This window comes from Chiloscyllium plagiosum, unplaced genomic scaffold, assembly GCF_037043375.1.
Source record: "Chiloscyllium plagiosum isolate Xiang-an unplaced genomic scaffold, Cpla_swu_hap1 HiC_scaffold_4, whole genome shotgun sequence".
NCBI classification, from domain to species: domain Eukaryota; kingdom Metazoa; phylum Chordata; class Chondrichthyes; order Orectolobiformes; family Hemiscylliidae; genus Chiloscyllium; species Chiloscyllium plagiosum.
In genome coordinates, this window is record NW_028270142.1 from 49116731 (window position 1) to 49143283 (window position 26553).

General features: G+C 38.3%; 1 protein-coding gene across 3 annotated transcripts in view; it reads left to right on the top strand.

Annotated features, from left to right (window-relative positions):
- The window catches only part of atp9b (ATPase phospholipid transporting 9B), a 350258-nt gene that overhangs the window by 176051 nt on the left and 147654 nt on the right, over positions 1-26553 (top strand). For all 3 annotated transcript variants that reach the window (XM_043688616.2, XM_087986241.1, XM_087986240.1), the window contains exon 9: positions 16925-17005. In XM_043688616.2, coding sequence (XP_043544551.1) covers positions 16925-17005 — 81 coding nt within the window. The remainder of the gene's footprint in view (positions 1-16924; positions 17006-26553) is intronic.

Below are 26553 nucleotides of genomic sequence, written 5' to 3' on the forward strand. Positions count from 1 at the left end.
TATTGAAAGAGTATCAGAAGAATAGCTGTCCCAAAAACACACTAATGGTCATGAATTAACCCAAACTTCCAAGCTGAAGGGCATTTTAAATGATGTGAAGATGCTGATATTGGACTGGGGTGTACAAAGTCAAAAGTCTCATGACACCAGATTATAGTCAAACAGATTTATTTAAAATCACAAGCTTTCGGAGTGCTGCTTCTTCATTAAGTGAAGCCACATCACCTGATGAAGGAGCAGCACTCTGAAAGCTTGCGATTTTAAATAAATCTGTTGGACTGTAATCTGGTGTTGCACATTTTAAATTATTTATCAAAAGGTTTTCTTGGATATATTGTAGAAAAGAGTCCAAGAGGGAAAAAAGTAATCTTGAATAAAGAATTTGACAACATAAAATATGGATAATGGTGAAAGTGGCATTAGATCCAAAAGCTTATTAAAACCAGACTATGGTGACATACCTATCTGAAAGTTTGCAGTATGATGGATGTAGATTGTGATGACACCATTACTATAATGCTTTAACTCGATCAAAACGATTCGGAATACACTATTTGAAACACTAACTGTTGTGCTATAGGCAATCTGCATGTGGCTACAATGCACACTCATTGAAAAAATAAACCAGCTAATCTGGTCCTGGAAGTTCAATGGAAAATGCTGAAACACTGTTTTTCTCTGACTGGTGCTATAAGGTTGTTATTGTCCACTTAAATGACAGATATACAGATGGTGCCTCAAGTTTAAAGTCTAATTTATATGATTGTACAATGCAACTCTCTCCCTGTATTGCATTACAATGTCAGTCAACATGATTTGCTTAACCCAGGAGGAAGGTTATTTACCAGTATCAATAAAATTAGAGTTGTGGGGAAAAAAAATGAGCTTGCAGTTGTGCCCTCAGGATGGAACAGTGCAGGGAATGAGAATTTAAAAATTGAGATGCAGCTTGGGAAAAAAATAATCAAATTGCTGGAGGTGCAGTAAGATGACAGTTGACATTTCATTTTAATAAAGTTATGTTTAGCAGCTCAATTAAATCTATGCAGGGTAAAAACAAAATAAGCTTGCAGTGCTTCAGATTGCTAAATAAGTCAAGTGCGAAAGCATAGATGAGCAATGATGTTGTGCCAGATCTGTTGAAACGTGAAATGTAAAATTTTCTATAACAGTTAGAATAAGACCATAAGACATAGGAGTGGAAATAAAGCCATTCGGTCCATCGAGTCCACTCCACCATTCAATCATGGTTGATGGGCATTTCACCGCTACTTACCCACACTCTCCCTGTAGCCCTTAATTTCTTGCGAGATCAAGAATTTATCAATCTCTGCCCTGAAGACATTTAACGACCCAATCTCTAATGTGCTCCGTGGCAATGAATTTCACAGGCCCACCACTCTGGCTGAAGAAATGTCTCCTCATTTCCATTCTAAATTGACCCCCTCTAATTCTAAGGCTGTGCCCATGGGTCCTTGTATCTCCACCTAACAGAAACAAATTCCCAGTGTTCACCCTTTCTAAGCAATGCATTATCTTGTAAGTTTCTATTAGATCTCCACTCTAATGAATGCAATCCCAGGATCCTCAGCTATTCATCGTATGTTAGGCCTATCATTCCAGGGATCATCCGTGTGCATCTCCGCTGGACATGTTCCAGTGTGTCTTTCCTGAGGTGTGGGGCCCAAAATTGGACACAGTATTCTAAATGGGGCAACTAGAGCTTTATAAAGTCTCAGAAGCACGTCGCTGCTTTTATATTCCAACCCTCTTAAGATAAATGACGACATTACATTTGCTTTCTTAATCATGGACTCAACCTGCAAATCAACCTTTCGAGAATCCTGGATTAGTGCTCCCAGATCCCTTTGTACTTTGGTTTTAGGAATTTTCTCTCAGTTTAGAAAATAGTCCATGCCTGAATTCATTTTTCCAAAGTGCAAGACCTTGCATTTGCTCACGATGAATTTCATCAGCCATTTCTTGGACCACTCTCCTAAACTGTCTAAATCTTTCTGCAGCTTCCCCACCTCCTCAGATCTACCTGCCTGTCCGCCTAACTTCGTATCGTCGGCAAAATCGCCAGAATGCCCCCAGTCCCCTCGTCCAGATCATTAATATATAAAGTGAATAGCCGCGGCCCCAACGCTGAACTCAGTGGGACACCACATGTCGCTAGCTGCCATTCCGAAAAAGAACTTTTTATTCTGTCAGATAGCTAATCCTCAATCCATGCCAATAGCTCACCACGAACACTATGGGCCCTTACCTTACTCAGCAACCTCCCGTGAGGCACCTTATCAAAGGCCTTTTAGAAGTCTAGGTAGATAACATCCACTGGGCTTCCCTGGTCTATAACATCAGTTACTTCACTGATAGGGGTAAGGCAATTGAAATTGGCATTTGAACTGGGGAAAGGCAACAAAGAAATTTCAAAGACTCCCCCAGCAGCAAACTTGTAGTTTCTCAAATGTTGGTAAAAGGCAATGCTCCAATGAGTTTAGATGGTGAAACTACATTTAACTGAGAGACTTTGGGAATTAATTGCTTTCTAAAATCTAAGCCATAAGGCACAGAACAGAAGTAGACTACTTGGCCTGTAGAATAGCAGACTGAATAAGATCATGCTGATTTAATAATCCTCAACTCCCTCTTTCCTGCTTTCCTATAATCTTGATTCCTTTTCTGATTAAAGATCTGTCTATCTCAGCCTTGTATATAATTAACAACCCAGCCTTGACAGCCCCCTGCATTGAAAAAAAATCCACAACTTTACTACTATCTGAGATAAATTCCTTCTCATTGATGTCTTAAATGTGCAACCCTTTATTCTTAAATCATGCCCTCCAGTCCTCTCCCACAAGGGGAAGCAACCTTTTATATCTACACTCTCAACTCTCCTAAGAATTTTCAATGTTTCAATATTATTATTCCAAATTCCAATGAGTACAGACCCAAACTAATCAACTTCTCCTCATAAGGCAATCCCTTCATGCCTGGTACCAACCTAGTGAACCTTCTCTGGACTGCCTCCAATATCATGATATCTTTCTTTAGATAAGGGGCCAAATACTATTCAGAGCATTCAAGCTAGTGGCTTGTATAGTTTTAGCAATACCTTTCTACTTTTAGACACCATTTCATTTGAGGTAAAGGCCAATAACATTCCATTTTGCCTTACCTGCTGAACTTGGGTGCTAACTTTTGTAATCTGTGGATGTGGACTTCCACATCTCTCAATTTTGTAGCTTTGTGAACTCTTTCTCCAGTTAAATAATCAGCTTCTCTATTCCTGCCAAAATACAGAACCTCACAATTTGCTGACTCGCTTAATCTCTGCAAACTCTGCCTTCTGACCCTATTTTTGTGTCATCCATAAACTTGGCTATAGTGCATTCATGCTTCTCACCCAAGTCATTTTATATTTGTTTTCCCAGCACTGATCATGATGGCACTCCATAATTTACAGAAAATGCCATCCTGAAAACGTTCCTCTTAACCCAACTCTGTCTCCTATTAGTTAGCTTATCCTCGATCCATGCTAATATACCACCACCACCACCATGAGAAGAGAGAGATATTAGTTTATTAAATTGATAGCAAACTCCTAATACAACAATGTGCACTCATTGATATTTCTAAACTTGAAACTTAATTATTTGAATAAAATTTGCCAAGATGGTAGAGCAGGTAGTGGACAACAGCAAGGCTCAACAAAAAACACATCTGCAGTAGGTTTCTGCACCTTGAGAAACTTGGGATCAGATTTGAAGAACTGGAGTCAAAGTTACCTGTATAACTTGTTAAAGGAGTCAGTCACATTCCTTGGGTTAGGTACTTCAGGTATGGTCTATGGTGAGGGATGGGATGATGTGACTATAGTTGAGGTGGTGATGGGAATTCAGAAGGTAACAATGGAGGAGCATGAACCCTTACAATTATCCAATATGTTTGATATTCTTGTAGATTGTGTAGGTGGTAACAGGCAACTGTAAGGATGATAAACAAACGGACCATGGCATGTGGAGCAAAAGACAAATGTAGTTCATGGGATAGATACTGTTCTGTGCAACCAAGAGCTAGTCCTGAACATTATATTTCCTATCAAGTTCGAGAGTTATGAACACTCCTTTGGACCGGAAAAGAATGTGGAAGGGGAAGGGGAAGGGAAGAGTATCTTTCTCATGGGCCTTCTGAGTACCAACAATACAGAAAAGACTAAGAAAGAAGTTCTCCTTGGGAGGTATGAGCAGCTAGTGGCTAGATTAATAGCACATTCACAAAGGTATTAATTTTTTGCTTAATTACTTGAGTCATGACCAAATTGGTGTCGAGTCGATAAGGTCAGAGAATTGAATGAGTGGCTCAAAATTGATTTGGAAGAAATAGGTTTTGACTTGTGGGGCATGGATACTAAAAGAACAAGCTGTACAATTGGTATGGCTGCCTCCTGAGCAACCCTAGATCCAATGTCCTGATTAATTGTCTATAGGACTACAGAGTTTTAAACAAAGTGGAGGGAAGGATGATGTGAGAATAGATTTGGAAAGTTGAAGGTAAGGATAAGACAATTATGTAGGGTAGTGATGATGATCAGAACATGAGAATGGAACGGAGCAAACAAACAAAAGGCTACCCCAGCAAGTAAGACTCTTTTTAGAAAAATGAGAAAAAAGAATAAATACTTGTAGAATATGTAATTGGATGTAATTTGTTGACAACGCAAACAAAAATGAATGAAAATCATATAGTAAAGAGACAGCGTTGCAAACTGGCTAAGAACTGAATATTCAAAGCTTTTGATATTTTGCAAGGACAGCAAGAAATAAATAAGAGTCAGTGACTCTCTTAATAAGTAATAAATGGTGAAAAATGATCTTGGTTTGGGGGGAATAAAGCTGTAAATTTCGTGGAGATGATAAAAGCAAAAGAATAGAATCACTGATAGGTAGGTAGTTTGCAATCCCACCAGCAGTGGGTCCACTGTAGACCAAAATAAAATGGGGCTTGTGGAAATGGGTGGCACGGTGGGGGTGGGCGGCACGGTGGCACAGTGGTTAGCACTGCTGCCTCAGTGCCAGAGACCCAGGTTCAATTCCCGCCTCGGGCGACTGACTGTGTGGAGTTTGCACATTCTCCCAGTGTCTGCATGGGTTTCCTCCGGGTGCACCGGTTTTCTCTCACAGTCCAAAGATGTGTAGCTAAGGTGAATTGGCCACACTAAATTGCCTGTAGTGTTAGGTGAAGGGGTAAATGTCGGGGTATGGGTGGGTTGCGCTTCGGTGGGTCGGTGTGGACTTGTTGGGCCGAACGGCCTGTTTCCACACACTAATCTAATCTAATCTAAAAAATAAAGGTATAGCAATCACGAGAAATCTTGATACAGATTCTCTTGGAAAGAATGATTGACTGAGTTTGAGGGGAGCAATGTGGGTCTGAAACTAGAGACTTGTAAATAAAGGAATTACAAAAGACAAAGTGATTTGGGAAAGTATTAAGTGTTTTAAATGGTAGAGGAGCGCTGGAACAGTTTTTAAGAAAGCATTCTCAGCATGGGTATATCCTGTTGAACAAGACTATACATAAGGATACATCCTCCTCGGCTAACTAAGGAAGTATAAATTCATAGAAAGGAAGCATAATGCTTGAGATATTAGTAATAGGCAAAAGATTGGGAACATTTTAAAATACAGCGCAGAATGATTCTGAAGGAGAAATTGGAGTATGGGTGAAAACTAGGAAGAAATAGTAAAATGTACAGCAAAAAAAGGTCGACATATATTAAAGGAAATGAGTACAGCTAAAGTGGGCATTCGTTCCTTAGGGGATGAGACTGGATAATTCCTGGTGGAAAACAAGGTGATGGCAGAGAATCTGAATAAGTAATTTGTATCTGTCTACATTTATAAAAAACAAAACATTGAGAACTATAGAAAAACAAGATTGAAGAGGCTTGACAGGATAGATTCTCAGTGGGTGTTTTGTCTTGTAGAGGAAAATAGAACGGAGGTTGCAGTTTGAGTAAGATGTGTCCTACTTAAGATAAATGGGGAATGTCTTCTCTCAATGTCATTATATTTGGTATTTTCTTTGAGATCATCTCTCAGACTGGGCTGAGATTAGAAACAGGAAAGGAGAGGTCACCCAGTTGGGAGTTTTCTATAAGCCTCTGAACAGTTCCAGCAATTTAGAGGAAAGGATAGCAAAGATGATTCTCAATAGAAGCAAGAGTGACAGGGTAGTTATTATGGGGGACTAAAACTTCTCAAATATTGACTGGGAATACTATAATTCAGGTACTTTAGATGGGTCAGTTTTTGTCCAATGTGTTCAGGAGGATTTTCTGACACTGTATGTAGATAGGCCAACAAGGGGCAAGGCCACATTAGATTTGTTACTGGGTAATGAACCTGGCCTGGTGTTAGATTTGGAGGTAGGTGAGCACTTTTGTGATAGTGACGACAGTTCAGTTATTATTACTTTAGCTATGGAAAGGGATAGGTATACACCAGAGGGCAAGAGCTACAGGTGGGGGAAAGGCAATTACGATGTGATTAGACAAGATTTAGGATGCAAAGGATGGGGAAGGAAACTGAGGAGATGGGCGCAATAGAAATGTGCAGCTTATTCAAGGACCAGCTACTGTGTGTCCTTGCTTAGTATGTACCTGTCAGACAGGGAGGAAGTTGTCGAGCACAGAAACCGTGGTTTTCTAAGGAAGTTGTCAAGAGGAAGAAGAAGGCTTATCTTAAGATAAGATGAGAAGGTTCAGTTAGGGCAATTGAGAGTTACAAGGTAACCAGGACAGACCGAAAGAGAACTAAGACAAGCTAGGAGGAGACATGAGAAGTAGTTGGCAGCGAGGTTCAGAGAAAACCCTACAGCTTTCTATAGGTTTTTAAAGGGATAAAAGAATGACTAGAGTATTAATAGGGCCAATCAAGGACAGTAGTGGGAAGTTGTGCGTGGAGTCAGAGGAGATAGGGGAAGTGCTAAATGAAAATTCTTCATCAGTATTCACACTGGAAAAAGACAATGTTGTTGAGGACACTACTGAGAAACGGGCTACTTGACTAGATGGGATTGAGGTTCACAAGGAGGAGGTGTTAGAAATTCTGCAAAGTGTGAAAATAGATCACCTGGGCCGGATGGGATTTATCATAGAATTCTCTGGGACGCCAGGGAGGAGATTGTCGAGAGTTTGGTTTTGATCTTTGTCGTTGTTGTCTCCAGGAATAGTGCCAGTTCGGTTGTGGGTAAAGTGATGGAAAAGATGAGAGGTAAAATTTACAATCATCTAGAATGGAATAAGTTGATTAGGGTTAGTCAAGGGATTGCTTGCAAGACAAAGCTTTTCACTGTGCCTCAGTACACGTGACAATAAATTCAATTCAATTCAACACGATTTTGTGAAGAGTAGATCGTGCCTCACAAACCTTATTGAGTTCTTTGAGAAGGTGACCAAGCAGGTGGACAAGGGTAAAGCAGTTGCTGTGGTGTATATGGATTTCAATTGATAAGGTTCCCCAAAGAGGCTACTTCACAAAATTCGGAGACATAGGATTGAGGGCAGTTTAGCGGTTTGGATCACAAATTGACTAGCTGAAAGAGGAGAGAGGGTAGTGGTTGATGGAATATGTTCATTCTGGAGTTCAGTTACTAGTGGTGTACCACAAAGATCTGTTTTGGATCCACTGCTGTTTGTCATTTTTATAAACGATCTGGATGAGGGCATGGAAGGATGGGTTAGTAAATTTGCGGACAACACTAATGTCGGTACAGTTGTGGTAGTGCTGATGGATGTTGTAGGTTATAGAGGGACATAGATAAGCTGCAGAGCTGGGCTGAGAAGTGGCATATGGAGTTTAATGTGGAAAAGTGTGAGGAGATTCACTTTGGAAGGAATAACAGCAATGCTGAGTACTGGGCGAATGGGAAGATTCTTGGACGTGTAGATGAGCAGAAAAATCTATGTGCATGTACAAAGATCCCTGAAAGTTGCCACCCAGGTTGATAGGGCTGTTAAGAAGGCATATGGTGTTAGCTTTTATTATTAGAGGGATCGAGTTTCAGAACCATGAGGACGTGCTGCAGCTGTACAAAACTCTGGTGAGACCGCACTTGAAGTATTGCATGCAGTTCTGATCATCACATTATAGGAAGGATGTGGAAGCTTTGGAAAGGTTTCAGAGGAGATTTACTAGGATGTTGCCTGGTATGGAGGGAAGAGGAAAATCTGTGTTTCGGGCATGTCTGACCTGCTGTGCTTTTCCAGCACCACACTCCCAACTCTAATCTCCAGCATCTGCAGTCTTCACTTTCACCTGGTATAGAGGGAAGGTCTTGAGAGGAAATGTTAGTGGACTTGAGGCTGTCCATGTTAGAGAGAAGATGGTTGAGAGGTGACTTAATCGAGACATATAAGATAATCAGAGGGTTAGGTCGAGTAGACAGTGAGAGCCTTTTTCCTAGGAAGGTGATGGCTCACTCAAGGGGGCATAGCTTTAGATTGAGGGGTGATAGATATAGGACAGATGTCAGAGGTAGTTTCTTTATTCAGAGAGTAGTAGGGGTGTGGACCACACTGCCTGCAGCAGTATTAGACTCACCAACTTTCCGAGCATTTAAATGGTCATTGGATAGGCATATGGACGAGAATAGAATCGTGTAGGTTAGATGGGCTTCAGGTTGGTTTCGCAGGTCGGCGCAACATCAAGGGCTGAAGGGCCTGTACTGCACTATAATGTTCTATGCTCAAAACTTTTGAGGTTGAGTTATAGATTTTTGATTGATAGACAAGGAAGCCAAGTGTTTTGAAGCCGGTCAAGAAAGTAAAATTAAAGCCACAATCAAATCCGCCATGATCTTATTGAATGGCTAAGGAGGATTGAGAGGACAAATATCCTACTTTGATTTGTGATATGAAATATCACGCTCGACTTATTGGTACACTTGCCTATGAATCAGCGCTGCCACCATGCCAAGGTTGACACTGAAAGAAAAGGTAAATATTGACATTATGGTTTTGTAATGGTGAATCAGGCAACTCTGACAGAGCAATATTTATTTGAAGACTAGCAGGGAGCAAGTTTTACCTTGGAACGAAAGTGAAGTGACTGGGTAATTTGGCAAGTGACTTAGTTGAATCAGCATGTGGAGATCACTGCCAGGAGTTCATTTTCAGTGGTACTGTATATATACCTAATTCTCCTATTATGAGAAGAGTGAATTTTGGGGTTGATGTAATTTCATTATTGTGGCACTGTATTGAAGCTGAGAGGAAATTACATAGTCACAACGAAAAATCATCTATGGTGACGGTGTGATTTGTTTACTGGAAGGGGATGTGTCATCAATTACTGAAAAAAAGGTCATATTTACGTAACATATTCTCAACATGCATTTGCTGGTGGTACTCCTTAAATGTAATATTCCCAGAATTTGGGACTATTTGGAAATCTTCCTGGATTAAGATGCGTCATCCTACTAAGCATTTTATTGCAGTGGTCTAAGATTAATATTTTGTTTTGGAAATCCAATTGGAGGCTTTCTGTGGCTGTGCAGATTTTTGAAAGTTCCATCTGTGTTTACAACTTCATTCTGACGAAAGGAATATAAATTGTTTGAGCCCATCAGTTAGTGCAATCTTAGTTGCATCTTTTGATGCCATTAATTTTGGAATATCACTGTTGAAGCTTGAACTGTGAACATGCTTTTTGAAAGGAGGCATTGCTTTGTTGTGTGAAGCAATCTGACCTCTTGCTTGAAACTAGTGGCATTTGTAATTGGGCAACATTATTTCCAATGGGATTAAGACCATTCCTTGTCCCCGCCCAGTTGAGCATTCTGTTTATCTGAGCATCAAAAATGGGTGCCAAGCTACCTGACTGAGGTTTGTATCAAAGATGAAGTTGATGTCCTGATGAACTTGCCTAATGTTCACAATTGTGCACTTTATTACAAGGGGTCACAATATGGAGAACCTTAGTTGGTGATTTTCTCTTTTCAAACCAAAAGAAACTGTGTCACACAAACATCACATATTCTTTCCATCACAGTTGAGGTTTTTTCCAAAGCCTGTAACATGAATCAACCCAAGGATATTCCTGAAACGCAAAATGGAAAATGCTGGAAAGACTCTGCACTTGTGAAGAGCGCAGCTGCAGTAATGGGAGCAGGTATGGATGTTGTGTCTGAATTGGAACATATGAAATAATTTGGACCAGCACCGATCAGAGGGGTGGTGGAAGGGGTGAAAGGGAAGCACACACCATATTACACAGCTGTGCAGTTCCTACATTTAAATTGAATTAATGGCTGAAGTTTTAAGTGGAGGTACTATGAGGCAGAATGAGAGAAATTAAATATGTTTGAGACATCAAGAATGTGGAAACAGCCGAAGTAAAACAGAACTAAACAGATGTGACCATACTGTTGTTTGGTGTAAGAGCTTTTCCACATCTTCCAGCCCAAATGTCAAGGCACCCAGTCCACACTGAGGATTTTGTATTAATGTGAAGTTGAAAGTTATTCAAGAAAATATTGAAGCCGGAGAGCTGGTGTATACCAGTAGAAAGATACAGTACTTTTAAGAGTAGACAAAATATGTGTGCTTGGAGTAAGCTATTGTAGAACACAAGCTATTAAATGTCAGCTTTTGTCTTCCGTCCCACTTGTTACTGCTTTCATGCACTGAATCTGCTATCATATTTGATGTCATGCTTGTCTCAGTAGTGCACTAGAAATTTAGCCACACTATTCCTGAAGTTGTCAGAAAAGTTAGAGATTATATTAAAAAAATGCTAAATTCTCCAATTTACCTTTTTTAATACCAGGGCAGACAAAGTATGAGCCAGATTTCTGTATTTGAAAATAATTTCAATTTACAACAAAATAAATAGATTGTAACTGAAGATAAATAATTATGCATAGAGTACATAAACTCTCCTATGAAACTGTAACACTTGAAAATAAACCCTCTATATACACAACAGACTGACACAGACAGGAAGAACAGTGGGCATTACAAGTAGAAAGAGAGACTGGGAAGACACTTGAATTGTTCCTGTTCACAAGTTTACTAGGATGGTCCTTTGAATTGTCAGGACATACTCTTGATTCTTCCTCTCTCGATACTTGCACTTGCAGAAGGTTGCAGTGATCCACTCGCATAGGCTGGATCATACAAAGTTTCTGATTTTGTGCTTGTGAGCCACAGCTTACAGCAGCTGCAGACAAGCTTTATTCAGTCCGAAAATGGGTTTTACTACAGAGAAAGAGACTGCTCCTGCTATTGCAATGATCCAATAATTTCTGCTTCAAGCATTCACACCACCAGCTGTTCAGCTACAGCGGCAAGGTGGCTCAATGATTAGCACTGCTGTCTCACAGCGCCAGGGACCCAGGTTCGATTCCAGCTTCTAATAACTGTCTGTGTGGAGTTTGCGTGTTCTCCCCATGTCTGCGTGGGTTTCCTCCGTGTGGTCCGGTCTCCTCCCACAACCCAAAGACGTGAAGGTCAGGTGAATTGGCCATGCTAAACTGCCCATAGTATTAGATGCATTAGTCAGAGGGAAATGGGTCTGGGCGAGTTACTGTTTGGAGGATCGGTGTGGGCTTGTTGGGCCGAAGGGCCTGTTTCTACACTGAGGGGAATCTAATCTAGTCTGTCATCAATAACTGTTTACTAGTCCACAGACCAATCAGTTACTTGCTGCTCGCTAAATCCTCATTCATACACAGTCCTTTGACTCCAGCTTGTAACCAAGCTTCCATTGCTATTTGAACAAGCACTTGGAATGAATGTCCGTATATTTGCTTTAAAAAATGCAATCCTTTTTAAAACTGTTCTTTTCCCATTTCAATCCACAATCAAAAACACAAAAATAAAATGATACAATTTTACAATAGTTTGAGTTTGATTTTTTGTTGTCATATGTGAAAAGTGTTGTTTTGCATGCCATTCGGGCAAATCGTGCCATCCAAAGTGCATCAGGGCAGCAGAACATAGTGCAGAATATTTGTTACAGTACAGAGAAGATGCAAAGAGAGAGAGATCAGAATTAACATTCAGAAGTCTGATAACAGCGGGAAAGAAGCTGTTAGTATGTGTCTTCAAACTTAGATATCTTCTGCTGGACCGAAGAGGGACGGGCCTTTGATTATGTTGGTTGCTTTCTTGAGGCAGCGGGAAGTGTAGATAAATCTAATGGATGGAAGGCTGGTTTCTGTGTTGGACTGTGTTCACAACTTTTCAGTTTCTTGTGGTCTTGGGAAAAGTAGTTGTCATACCACGCTGTGATATATCCAGATAGGGTGTTTTCTGTGGTGCACCTATAAAAATTAAGAGTCCGTATGGACATGCAGAAGTTCCTTGACCACCTGATGAAGTAGAGACATTTTCCCACCAATTTAATTGTTCTTCTGTCCTATTTTCTTGTTTAATATCATAATTTCTGCAACACCTTGGTTCGCTCTTAAAATCATTCTACAACCTCCCGTTCCTTTGGCACTTTTAAGTACATTGTGCCACTTGTCTGTTCACCACCTCTTGCACCGTCAGAGCCTGAACATGCCTTTTCTGCAAAACCACTATTTACAGTTACCTCCTTTAAATTAGTATACTTTTTACTGGACAGCTAACGTTTACAAATTTCCTTGCTTGCCATTTCTATTCATTGATTTCATTCCCAACCTGTTGCCTTTGACCTTATTGTTCAAATGAATGTTGAGGAATAACATCTTTTTATTCTAAAGGGCATTTCGCTGCTGTATGGCCTTGATGCTAACATGAATGACATCAAACCTTAACTATTGGCATTGCTTTGCATGGCAGATTCTGCCTTTGCCAGCATTTTATGCTCCATTTTTGTATTGTCACCTTACCAACTTAAGAACTCGTACATTTTTGTGTCTCATAAGTGTCTTCAATTTCTTTACTTTCACTTCCTTGATGGCTCTAAGAATCATCTAATGATCGTCTATTTCCGCTTGCTCACTTTATAGGTAATTCTGATTTTATTTCTCCAACTGTTTGTGTTCTGGTACTTTTCAAATGTTGCATATCTTTAATGAATTTCCAATTCTGACCAAGGATTCATGTTTGAAATATTAACTTGTCTCGTCCAATGTAGACAGACCTATTAAAGTTTTCTCTCATTTTCCACTTTGTTTCTTTTTGTTAGTTTCTGGAATATTTCTGGTCTACATTTTTCACTACCACAGTATATGGTGCATTTATCTATGGAACTACTATAGGACTTGACTATTCAAACTACAATGTAATCAAGCTATTTAAATTTACAGACATTTACTCCATGCATGTTTTGTTTAAAAGTTGTGTATATGCTCTTAGCAGTGATCAGCATTAATTGCTTAAGAAAATAAAGAGAAATTCTGTTTGCTTGATGTGAAATGTTCCACTCCATCTGGTTTGTCTCTGAGGAAATTTTTCACAAATTTTCTCTGCAATCAGTGGTGTCCAGGAACATCTCTTGGCTATCCATTCTCACTTCTGCAGAATGCATTACAAGTGAGGAATGTCGCTGAGCAAAGAGATATTGGAGTTGCAGGTAGACAGGACAGTGAAGGAAGTGTTTGGTATGCTTGCCTTTATTGATCAGACCATTGAGTATAGGCATTGGGAGGTCATGCTGTGGCTGTACAGGACGTTAGTTCAACTATTTTTGGAATACTGTGCGCATTTCTGGTCTTCCTCCTATGAGAAGGATGTTGTAAAACATAGAACATAGAAGAATACAGCGCAGTACAGGCCCTTCGGCCCTCGATGTTGCGCCGATCCAAGCCCACCTAACCTACACTAGCACACTATCCTCCATATGCCTATCCAATGCCCGCTTAAATGCCCATAATGAGGGAGAGTCCACCACTGCTACTGGCAGGGCATTCCATGAACTCACGACTTGCTGAGTAAAGAACCTACCCCTAACATCTGTCCTATACCTACCATCCCTTAATTTAAAGCTATGCCCCCTTGTAATAGCTGACTCCATACGTGGAAAAAGATTCTCACTGTCGACCCTATCTAAACCCCTAATCATCTTGTACACCTCTATCAAGTCACCCCTAAACCTTCTTTTCTCCAATGAAAACAACCCCAAGTGCCTCAGCCTTTCCTCATTCAATCTTTCTACCATACCAGGCAACATCCTGGTAAACCTCCTCTGCACCCGTTCCAGTGCCTCCACATCCTTCCTATAGTATGGCGACCAAAACTGCACACAATACTCCAGATGCGGCCGCACCAGAGTCTTATACAACTGCAACATGACCTCAGTGCTCCGGAACTCAGTTCCTCTACCAATAAAAGCCAGTACGCCATATGCCTTCTTCACCGCACTATTTACCTAGGTGGCAACTTTCAAAGATCTGTGTACATGGACACCAAGATCCCTCTGCTCATCCACACTACCAAGTATCCGACCATTAGCCCAGTACCCCAGGTCATTTATAAAAATGACAAACATCAATGGTCCCAAAACAGATCCTTGGGGAACACCGCTAGTGACGGCACTCCAAGATGAACCTTTGCCATCAACTGCTACCCTCTGTCTTCTTCCAGCCAGCCAACTCCTAATCCAAACCTCCAACTCACCCTCAATGCCATACCTCTGTATTTTTTGCAGTAGTCATTAGTGCATTTTTAACCATGAAATGGTTCAGAAAAGGCCTACAAGGATGTTGCCAGGGTTGGAGGGTTTGACCTTCAGGGAGATGCTGAATAGACTGGGGCTATTTTCTCTCGAGTGTTGGAGGCTGAGGGGTGACCTTAGAGGGTTATAATATTATGGCGGGCACAGATAGGACAAATAGGCAAGGTCTTTTCCCTGGGGTGGGGGAGTTCAAAGCTAGAGGGCATAGGTTTAAGGTGAGGGGGAAAGATATAAAAGAGACCTAAAGGGTAACTTTTTCAGGCAGAGGGTGGGGAATCTATGCAATGAGCTACCAGAGGAAGTGGTGGAGGCTGGTACGATTACAACATTTAAAAAGCATCTAGATGGATATATGAATAGGAAGGGTTTAGAGGGATATGGGCCAAATACTGGCAAAGGGGAGTAGATTTATAAAGAATATCTGATTGGAATGGACAAGTTGGACCGAAGGGTCTGTTTCTATGCTGTATGACTGATGCTTTTCAATCTTTCTGAATGACCTTGAACCTGATTTATGATGAAATGTTCAACTCTTCTTTGAAGTAATTCAATATGTGATGAATATAGTTTTTTTTCATTTATTGGACTTTGGTGATGCTGATGAAGTGAGCATTTGTTGCCCATCCTTAATTGCCCTGTGATTTATCGCATAAACTCCATAGTCTATTGGGAAGAAAATGGTGGTAAATCTTACCTGATATCTACAAACTTGGCTTAAGTACCTTTTGATTTTCATGCTATGAAATGAATCCATTAGGTTTCTTTCATTTCATTTTTCTATTTTAAAGATCTGAACGGTTGTTCCTTTCTCAGCATGTTCTTTTCTACAAGGGAACAAGTTCAGTTTTACAAACCTTTTCTTGTAATCTAAATTTGTGGCCCTTGTAATTTTCCTTAATTGTTTTACTCCGCCTCATCCCCCTTTACCAACATTGACCTGGAACGTTCAAAATTAGCTATAGTGTCTAAACCTAGGAAGTTTGCAATCTGTAACTTATTAATCAAATGTACTGAAAAAATCCTTGTATTTGTTTAAATTTATTGTAAATAGCTTCGCAATGACAGAGCATTTTCAATGAATGACTACTAAGCAGATAAATCTTTTAATTTTCAGAATCCGACCATATGCAATTCTCTGTATATGTGTTTGTTTTTTCCCCTATTGCAATATGTATTATTGTAGATTTGTCCATCATGAAGTATGGAGCGTGGTACTCAAGTTGCTTGCATTTTGATTTTTGATCACTTTTCACAGTTTTAAACTTTTTCCTGATGCTAGCTTGTTAAGGGTATGTAGGCTTCCTCACTTCCCCACAGAGGTAGCAATTAAATCGTCTTTGGTGAAATGTGTACCAAGTGGTTAGGAGTTTGGAGAAAAGTTCTGTGATGTGAACATCAAACTATTTTTGTCTTCCAACACGTGTTTTGTTTTATACTATACACAAATTGTGCCTGATTCTCTGTATGTGGTAGTCATGGTAATTTCCTCCCTTATATTGAGTCTCATCAAAAATGAATATTATTAAAGTATGCACAAATAATTGGTTGCAGTAGAAGCTGGATTGCATCTTTGTGTGTGTTGTTGGCTTTAGGCATACGAGTAAGCTATAATAGTTTTAAATGATTTTTAACAAAGACTGTCCTTTGGATTATTAAATTTGGTGATAGTAGCTTAGTTATATCCTAAACTGGATTAATTGAAATACTTGGAATTGTGATTATTAATATATTTTAAAACCCTTTGACATATTAGTGCATTTTTAACAGTCACTTTCTGTTCCCATCATTTTTTAGTGAAGAAATTGATGAAACATATAACTGTTTTCGTTTTGCTTAACTTGTTAAACTCAAGGGTGGGACAGAACTTTCAGAATTATTAAAATCTTAGACAAGAACGTCTTTGGTGATGATACTACTGTAATTTTTACATTACGTTTTCTGTGAAAGGTATTTCCACACTTTCTAATACATTTTTATTTCTGCTTTGGAAAGTGAATTTATGCCCTGTATTATTCAGTGCTAATTTTAAATCTCTGAAATTTTGATACAAAACTATACTGTTCTTCAGCAAGTAGTATATTTGGCATCAAATCCAAGCCTTTCTTTTAATACTTAGGAAATAAAAGCATATTGTGATTTCTAAAGAAGTATGTAAAGTCAACATTCCAAGAGAACCTCAATCTTACATTTCCTCCATTTGAATAGCATATAAATATTCCCATTTTTAACACTCCTCCTTGTTTAATTTGCAGGATCTTTTTACAATCACTGCTCATGTTTATGCTCAAAAGCCACAAATGGACATTCATAGTTTTGAAGGGACCTTCACACGGGTGAGTTGGAAGCTTTTACAGTTTCACGCTTAATTTGCTTATGAAACCATAAGCTTAAAATAAATGGCATGTAATTCTAAATATTTGTTTTTACGTAATTAGTATTACATTCCAATAAATTTAGATGAGTGTTAGAGCTGTTAATTTTCTAATATTGTGTTTTCTTTGTCATTGACTTTGCCTTTAGCAATTTAAAGTAAAGCAATGGCTGCTGTTCCTGGGAAAAGTCTCAGATGCTCATGCTTAATGCAAGATTCTTTTGAGGTTGGATTGAAATAAACTTTTGCAGTGAGGAGAAAAATACAAAGAGAAAACAGTTAACTAATGTAACTTTACAGAATTGAGCATCAATGAACTGTCATCGGTTAAATAATTATGTCCAATTTCTGGTAAAAGCAACAACAGTTTTGAATTTATATTAATACTGGATTAGCAATGATTGAAAACATGTCTGCACAGAGAGCAATACCACAAAGACGATCCTTGTTTATTGGCTACATTCTTGGCCACACACTAGGCTTAGCAAGGCAGTATTTCCTGTTCTGATTTATTCTTCTACGTCTTCTGTGTAATTTGTGTTTTCTTTTTCGACAGGTTAACTCAGTTTTTAAGTTATCAGTTGATTTTTGATGGTATCAAGGTTTTGTTTACTGTAAAGATCAGCTTCAATATCAGAATATAAATGTTAGATCACAAAAAAAATTGTTACTTTGTTGTGATAGCTTACAGTATCGAGGCTGAAAATGTGTTGCTGGAGAAGCGCAGCAGGTCAGGTAGCATCCAGGGAACAGGAGAATCGACGTTTCGGGCATAAGAAGGGCTTATGCTCGAAGCGTCGATTCTCTTGTTCCCTGGATGCTGCCTGACCTGCTGCGCTTCTCCAGCAACACATTTTCAGCTCTGATCTCCAGCATCTGCAGACCTCACTTTCTCCTCATAGCTTACAGTATAGCAAGCAGATTATTCCTTGGGGTAAAACATTGCCAACTCTATCATACCCGAAATAAAGTGCATGCCCATTACATTGCACTTGAATTTAATGAGCAATCTGTTAGTGTGCAGTTACCTAGCCATTAAATGAGAGAGTAATTCTAGAAGGAATTTTACCTTTCACATTTAGAAGTGATTTCAATCAGTTGTGGTTAGCTGATGCTTCATCGAGTGGAAATACTTGTTGCTTATTGCAATACATGGAAGTTATTTTGCTTGAGCTTTTAAGACTTGCATTTTTATTCACTTAATTTAAGAATTAATTTCAGGGCTCAGTGTTGCAATTAACATTAAATTGAAAAGAGTGTTTCATAGTGCAAAAGCGCATCCTAAATTCTGACTAATTAGGGCACTAGTACACCCTCAATTTTATTTCTGACTGGTTTTGGAACTGTTTATGAAATAGCCATTTTGAGTGTTTCGCTGTAATTCTGAAAAATTTTCATATTGAGAACTTCAAATGCAGTTTGGTCATTGAGTGATTAATACAAAAACTAATAATTTTCATGATTAAAAAAAATTATTTCAAGTGAACTTCTGTGAGAATGTTACAATGATATGCAACTTGAAACTTTAATAGTTATAAATTCATTTGCAATTTTCAGTGGTGCTTAACTTACCATCTAGTTTAAGGTGAATGTTACAAATGGACAATACTGGGATACTAGGTTTTGCTAAAATATAAATGCAGAATACTTCTATCCATCAGACTTTAAATTAGCTTGCAACTGATTTAATCTTGGATTTTCTTCAAATTTAACTTCATTCTTCATTAAATTGGTGCTTCAGTTTGCTGAACTTACTGACCAAATTAGTTATTGATGCCATATTTAACTTGTAGTGAAAAACGTGACAACTGAAGTTACATCTTGGCAAAGTTTTGATTCTGTAATTAATCTATCACAACATATGTTTTAAGTATTAACGTCTATTCTAATAATTTTGTATTTTAAGAGGAACTTTCCACAAGAGTATTGGAAAAGTTTTTGTTTGCATATTTGAGTAGAACCACCAACTCATTCAGATTCATGTAAACTTGGTTTGCTACAGGATTGAGAAGAATATTGGTGTTTTTAAAAATAATAAAGCTAAAAATTAGGCCTCTTTTAATTTCTAAGTAAATTAAGTTTTGGGGCAGTTGATTTTGGGAGCCTCAATAGCTTTACTCAGATGAAAATATATTTTCAAGTTTATTTTGCAATGTTCAAAACATTTTTAAATTTAGAAGTCTCCAGCTTTGAAAATTTCTCAATTGTTGTCAGTTTAAGAACATTTTACTCGCATTGTCAGATTTGTATTGAAGTATACTATACACACAATTTCTATATTGCTGAAAAATGCACTTTTCTTGCATTGTACTCAAGGACAATACAAGAATTACCAATGTAGTGGGAAACAAAACATTTCTATTGTATGAGAAGGCTACGAATTGGTTTTGAAATGGATTGTGATGGTACAGGTATAGCCACAGAGAATGTGCCAGTTAGATGATGACAGATATTTTTTTTTAAAAGTTAACTTTTTCATCCAGACACGTTGACTCTGGTCAAGCCATTCTCCTGAGAAATGAAACAAAGAATGACTGTAATCTGTTGTTGTTAAGTTGAAACAAGCACAATATGTGTACATGTTCTTTCTGCCTGCAAAAACAGGGTCCTGTCTATTAATACATGCAGCTTCTAGTGTGCACAAGTGCATCATACTGTGAGCCTGACTAACAACTCTAAATTTTTGACAGCATCATTCTTAACACACTGGATTATTTAGCAAATGATGTCCACTCATAGCACTGAATCTATGTGGACACTATGCTTTCAGCTTTGCAAGCAAGCTGTATGGGTATGGGCATAGCTTGTCTGTTGCAAACAACTGAATGGATTTGCAGTTTGGCACAATCCACAGTAAATAAAGCATAATCAACATGTGATATAACTCATTCACAGGAATTGATTATAAGAATTGTGTGTGGACTGTTTCAGTATTCTATTGCAAATTAGTTCACAGATGAAGAAATTAGATCCTTCTCTACCTAATGTCTCTCATGTCCCAATGCATTATCCACTAAGCAATTGTGAAATGTAATTCTTGTTATAATGAAGGGAATCACAGATTAAATTTACACAAGAAAAATATTGCAAGCAGCAATGTGACAAGTGGCGAGAACATCAAAATGCATTAATTTTATTTGAAGAATAAACATTGACCTGTGGCCAAACACTTCAAATCCAACCCCCCCAGCTTAGCCAAGAACATGCATGCCCTTGGTCTCCTCCACCGCCAAACTCAAGCCACCTGATGTCTGGAGGAAGAACGCCTCATCTTTTCGACTCTGACCGTCGTAAGTTACAAATTAGTAACTGATTAGAAAATTTCTTCAATTCACTTTACCTTCAGTAGAGTACTGCCAATTGCAAGATGTCTTGCAGTTTTCATAGTGAATGGAAAAAGAAATGCACATTAATGAAAAGTGGTCCTAAGTATGTTCATGCAAACTATATTTTTAATTTGGATCTTTTTTTAATAACTTGGTTAGTCTTAAATATCATGCAATTTAATGCTGTATATTTTCCTTGTAATCAGGAAAGAATGCTGTTTAATAATTTATTTAATTACTGCCAAGTTGTGCCAAGCTGTAGTTAGATTACCAGTGTAACTTGATCATATGAAGTCTTTACCCCTTTCTTTTCAAATGTAAGCTTTGTATGTTATAATCCTATGCAAAATCATTTGAAAATCCAGTTTTAACTGTGCCCACTCGGTTTATAATATCTAACATGACTTTATTTAAAATTCTGTTCTCTTAATATTGATGCTCAAATCTTAATCCTTTTGCGACTATAACAATCTTAAACAACTTTTATTACTATCACTGCTGTTAGTTTAAGGTCCAGTCTGGTTTTATTTGGGGAGGGGTGATTTTAATGTGAATTTCTTTCTTACCCACCCCACTATGTAAAAGACTTTTTGTCTAAAAATAGAACTAGCAATTGTGTTCTGAGAGCAACAGAAAACTGAGAGATGTGACCTGAGGGCAATTCAATCTGTTTTATGCTTAGCCAAAATAGATTTGCTTAGGTGTTGCATATTGTCAGTGCATATGTAGTAAGTTGAGTGAACTTTTAGCATCCAAGATGCTTTATTGGAAGGCTTAACACCTACTGCCTATTTCTTCTCTTCACTGCTCAGTGTGCCTTCTCAATTTGAAATCCTCCTTTTAAATCATTGAAACTCTAGTTTAGTGGAATAATTCCAGATATGGTACCGTCAGTCTCTTTTACTTAAGAATTGTTAGTGTTCATCAACCTTGCAGGGCATCTAACCCAATTTCATAAGATCAAATGCCTTAAGTCTGCCAAATAGAGAGAGGGTTATGTGATGCTTGTGCTTTTGTTTGTTATTTAATGAACAGAAGTGTCAGCAATCTGATGTGTAGTTCCTGTGAATAACCCAGTACTAAGGTGCTAGGTTTCAGCAGTGGTACCATAACTGCAATGTTTGCTTTCAGTGCAAAAGTAGTCATCTTACTTTCATTTCAAAGAAGCTGGTAGGTGATCCTTCTCTTACTTCAACATGTGGAAGCAAACACCCTTTCTCTAATCATGCTGTAGCCATTGAACTTGCCTCTGCTGTTCTTCAGCTGCTAACCTAATATCCATTTATGCAATCTTCCTTCTCCCTATTATGTTGAAATTGAAATTCATTGCACCAAATCCTCCTTAACAAAGGATAAGGACACAGACTTAGTTGATAACTGAAAAATGAAGAAACCGCTCCAAAATAGATTTTCTACTAATGAAGGACCGGGCAATCAGACTGGATTGGTCAATGGGAATAAAAAGATGGGGTCTAGGGTCAAGCTGACAAGACTGCAGATCAACAGATAGTGAGTCAGTGGAGAATGAAAAGTGAATATACACTATCCCTTCCTTTACTTTTGCAGCATCCCAAAACTGCAATTCAGCTCCTCCTCCACCTTCAACATTGACATATTATTTTTAGAAAATACAACACAGACTTTTGGTCCAACAAATCCATCTATTCTAGTTTCTCCAGCTTTCCTCATCCAACTCTTATTTGTATAACTCTTATTCTCTTCTCCCTTAGATACTTACCAAGCCACTTTTAAAATCTGTACTATTTGCCTCAACTATTCCTTGTAGTATTGGATATTCCTTCCTCCAATCTTCAACCTTCTTAAACTTGAGATTTGTTCTAATGATCTATTATTTATTGATTTGTTCAGCCTTCTAAATTATTTTCCAGTGTACGTAATATTCTGCTGTATGAGCCTTTACCTCACTGTTTCACCAGGGTGTCTAGAGGTGGAAGCAGGAATATGTTTTAAGGCTAAATTAGATAATGTTTGTAATTTACAAGGGAGTCAAGTATTATGCAGAGGGGCTGGCAGAAAAGTGCAGTTAAGGTCAATCAGATATTCCAGTTTAATTGAATGGTGGAGCACGTTTAATGAGTCATAATGTTTGCTCCTGTTTCTTTAAATTCTTATGTCTCAAAATTTTACTTTTAATGATCCTCTGCTTCTATTAGAATGATGAACACTGGCCAGAAATCATCATCATAGTTGACTATATTAGTAGTGGTTTTCAATAAACCTTTAGAAAACACCCCTAAACTGAGATGCAGTATTAATTTAGAAAGTGAGGTGGAATTTTTGCCCAATTAAACTGCTTTGTTGAGGTTGAATATATATATATTCCAGCAATTAATTTGATGGTATGCAGAGAGCTGGTAAACCTTCAGAGAGTGTGGATGTGAACGGAAGTGTATTCACTTTGTTACTACGACAAAGTCTTGATTTTAATATGATTAGTGATTGACTGGAAGTATTTTAGATCATATGCCTTGAATTAGTACAAGTGTGGGAGGTTTCTATATGCATTATAATTATGATGTTTCAGTCTTATGATTATTCAGTCTTAGTTGGGCAAACATGAGTAATTTGTAAAGAATATTGAAATAAAACAAATATCCTGCGCTGTGTGGAAATATATAGGTAACTTCATAGGCTTTGTGTCGTGTTGAGTAGTGTTGCCAGTGTTAAATTATAGCTTTATCTGACTTTAAGCCAGCAACAAACTATGTAAGGTGCATTACGCACTAAGAAATCAAGCAGTTCTGAAACATAAATCATTTTAATCTACAGTGCTTGACTTTCAGATCAATACTGTAATATTACTTCACCTGAATTGAAATGCACTTAGTACAATCCCAACATATCAGGTGCACTGTGGCTCCAAACTGATCTCATTCCATAATGAGGTCAGCCAGTTTAAATATTTAGACAGCACTCCTCGTGAATGAGTTGCTGGTAAAGCTCATTGGTTGAAGTAATGAATTATTGGCTATTGGCTATTGTTAAAACTGTCACTAGTTATTCTTAATAAGTCTGTCTAATTTTTTAAACCATACAATGCAAGCCATGCTAATAGAGGAGTGCCATCAAACAATATGTGACTTCTAATTTATGCATTGACTTCTCTTGAAGCACTTGTTTCAAATAGGCACTTGGTGTTTGGAGCGTTGTTAAATGTTCCACATTCACTGTGTGGATTTCCCTGATATGCATGGTAGTGGGTTCTTAATGAACCACAGTGTAATAAATAACACTATGGACTGTCTATGCTTTGGGATTAAGTAGGTTGAACCTCCAGAATATGCGAAGCATTCCCAGACCAAACACACACAGATACAAGTTTCAAAAACCATACTATTGTCCCCTTGGAGATAATGGTAGTAATTCAGAATTTTCATGTCAAAAATGTATGGCTTAGTCAGAGGTAGGCTTTAAATTTCAATATATTGTCTAGCTAACACAAATTGTTATAGTTAACCTGAGAATGCACTCCGAAAGCTGGTGTGCTTCCAATTAAACCTGTTGGACTATAACCTGGTGTTGTGTGATTTTTAACTTTGTACACCCCAGTCCAACACCGGCATCTCCAAATCATGGAATTAGGTAGTATTTGTGCTGGACAGAATGTGGAGTCCTGTTTGTTAATGTGGTGTTACTTCTAAACCCAACCCTCTTCAAAAGCTGCATAATTCTTATTGGCAACTTTTTTATCTTGAATTTGAACTGCTATTCATTGATTGCTGTTCTCCTGAAAAGTGGTATTACTGCTTTTCAGTCATTTTTATGTTGGCAGCAGGAAGTTTTCATGAAGTTTTTGCTAAGTTTGAATTTTTCCTTTTGCAATTTATTCCATGTTTCTTGCACATTTTTCCATTGTACTTTTTCCATGGCTGTAATCTGCTGCACTCTACCTTGGTCACACCAAACCTAGGTGAATTCTTCAATCACTGCTGAAGGATAATAACATTTAGTCTTCACATTAAAATAGGCTTTTCAACAAACTTGGCACCAAGAAGACTATTAAACTGAATTCATTTCACTGCATTTTTACTTAGTACGAAGGAAGATGACTGTGGCCATTGGAAGTTAATCATCTCTGCCACAAGACTCTATGAATTAGGTACAAAACTAAACCATATTCAACCCTTTAAACCTGCTCAGCTAGTCAGTAAGATCATGACAGATCACTGTTCTAAAATCCACATTCTCTTCTACCTCCTGTAACCTGAGATTTTTGTCAGGCAAAGAAATCAACCAACTTTGCCTCAGAAATATTCAGTGAGCCTGCCTCCAGTGCCCTCTGAGGCAATGTCTCTCAACCCTCAGAGAAATGTCCCCTAACGTGACAATCCTTAATTTCACAGGATAAATATCCTTTCCATATCAAGCATGTCAAGACCATTCAAGATCTTTTAAATTTCAGTGAAGTCACTCCTGGGAAATTTTTGACCGAGTTCTCTCTACGGCTGTTTCGTCTTCACCTTCCTTTCAAGCTCAAAAGTAGGGCTGTTTGCAGATTACTCTGTTCAGTTCCATTCACAATAGAGTACAAGAGCAAGGAGGCAATTTTACACTTGTATGACACTTGGTAGACCTCAGGTGGAGTATAGTGTACAGTTGTGGATGCCACATTATTGAAAAGATGTGAATGCAAATAGAGTGCAGAAATAATTTACAAGAATGCTTTTAGTACTGAGAAACTTCAGTTAAGAGGATAGTTTGAAGAATTTGTAACTGATCATTTGGTGAGAAGAAAGTTGAGAGAGATTTGAAAGGGATTTTCAAAAGCATGAGCTGACTGGATAAGGAGGATGAAGCTGTTCTCACTCATAAAAGGAACAAGAATGAGATGGCATAGATTGAAGATGATGTGCAGAATAATTAAGAGTAATGCAAGACCAAACTTTTTCACATAGTGAGTAGTTAGGGTATGGTATGCACTGCCTAGAAATGTGGTGAAGGCACATTTAGTTGAGGTTTCCATTGAATGATTGTTTAGGTAGAAATATTGTGTAAAGGATATTAGGAAAGGCAGGAGATTGGCAATAAGAGTGCTTATCGAAGAATCAGCACAGCAATCATGGGTAGAATGGGCTCTTGCATAACCCACTTCTTCTTGATAGCCAGCGCTGTTATGATTGGCATCTCTCCCACCATTAACATCCTGATGGCCATTTCTGAAATAAATTGAACATCCAAGTTGTGGTTACAAGGTAAGGTCAAAAGCTAGGTGTATTTGAAGTGTATAAGTCAATTAGAGACTCCCACAGTCTTTACCACCTTTGAAGGTACAAATTAAAAATGTAATGGAACAGTGTTCAGTTGTATAGGGTGTGCGGCTTCAACATGTATATCTAGTGACTTCTGCACCAATCAGCTTAACATTGGCAACAGGAGAAAGAGACTTAAGAGTCAATGCAAAAGGTTTTTCCCCCCTTGTGGGAGCCTCGAGGCCCAGAGGGCAAAATCCCAGAATAAGGGGTTTCTCCTTTAAGATAGAGGTGAGGAGGAATTTCTTCTCTCGGAGTGTCATGAATTTGTGGAGTTCTTTACCACAGAGTATTGTAGAGGTTGGGCCATTAAGTACATTAAAGGCTGAGAAGGACTCATTTTTAAGCAGTAAGGAAATAGAGGATTATGACAGAAAAATGGGAAAGTGAAGTTGAGGCTGATCTAATCAGCCATTGAGTGGCAGAGCAGACTCAGTGGGTTGATTGGGCTGCTCTTTTATCTTATGGTTTTAGCATACCTTCACTAGAGGTAAAAATGAAATAATTTCTGGAAATCTGAAATAAAGCAATGCACACCTTTACCTTACAATATTATGCAATTATGCAGATCTTCCTTGAGACTGTTTCCAGTCTGATTGACGCTTTGTAATTGTAACGTTGAAATAGTATTTTTATGAAGAGTTTGAAACTTATTCTGACTTCAGGCCACCTGTACATCTGACCATCCTTTCTGAAATTCCTGTTCACATTTTGACAGATGTGACAAATCCCACAATTATCAAAAACACTTAATAACATTGTAAATAAACCAAATCTCTCAATTTTCTTCCAAATTCGCACGAGTTCTCCGTTCCAATGTTAATGAATCCTTTAAAAAGTTCCAGGTATGTTTACAGTGGGGAGGAGAAAACTAGTCCAGGAGGGCTGACCATTAACTGCCTTGGAACTTGCAA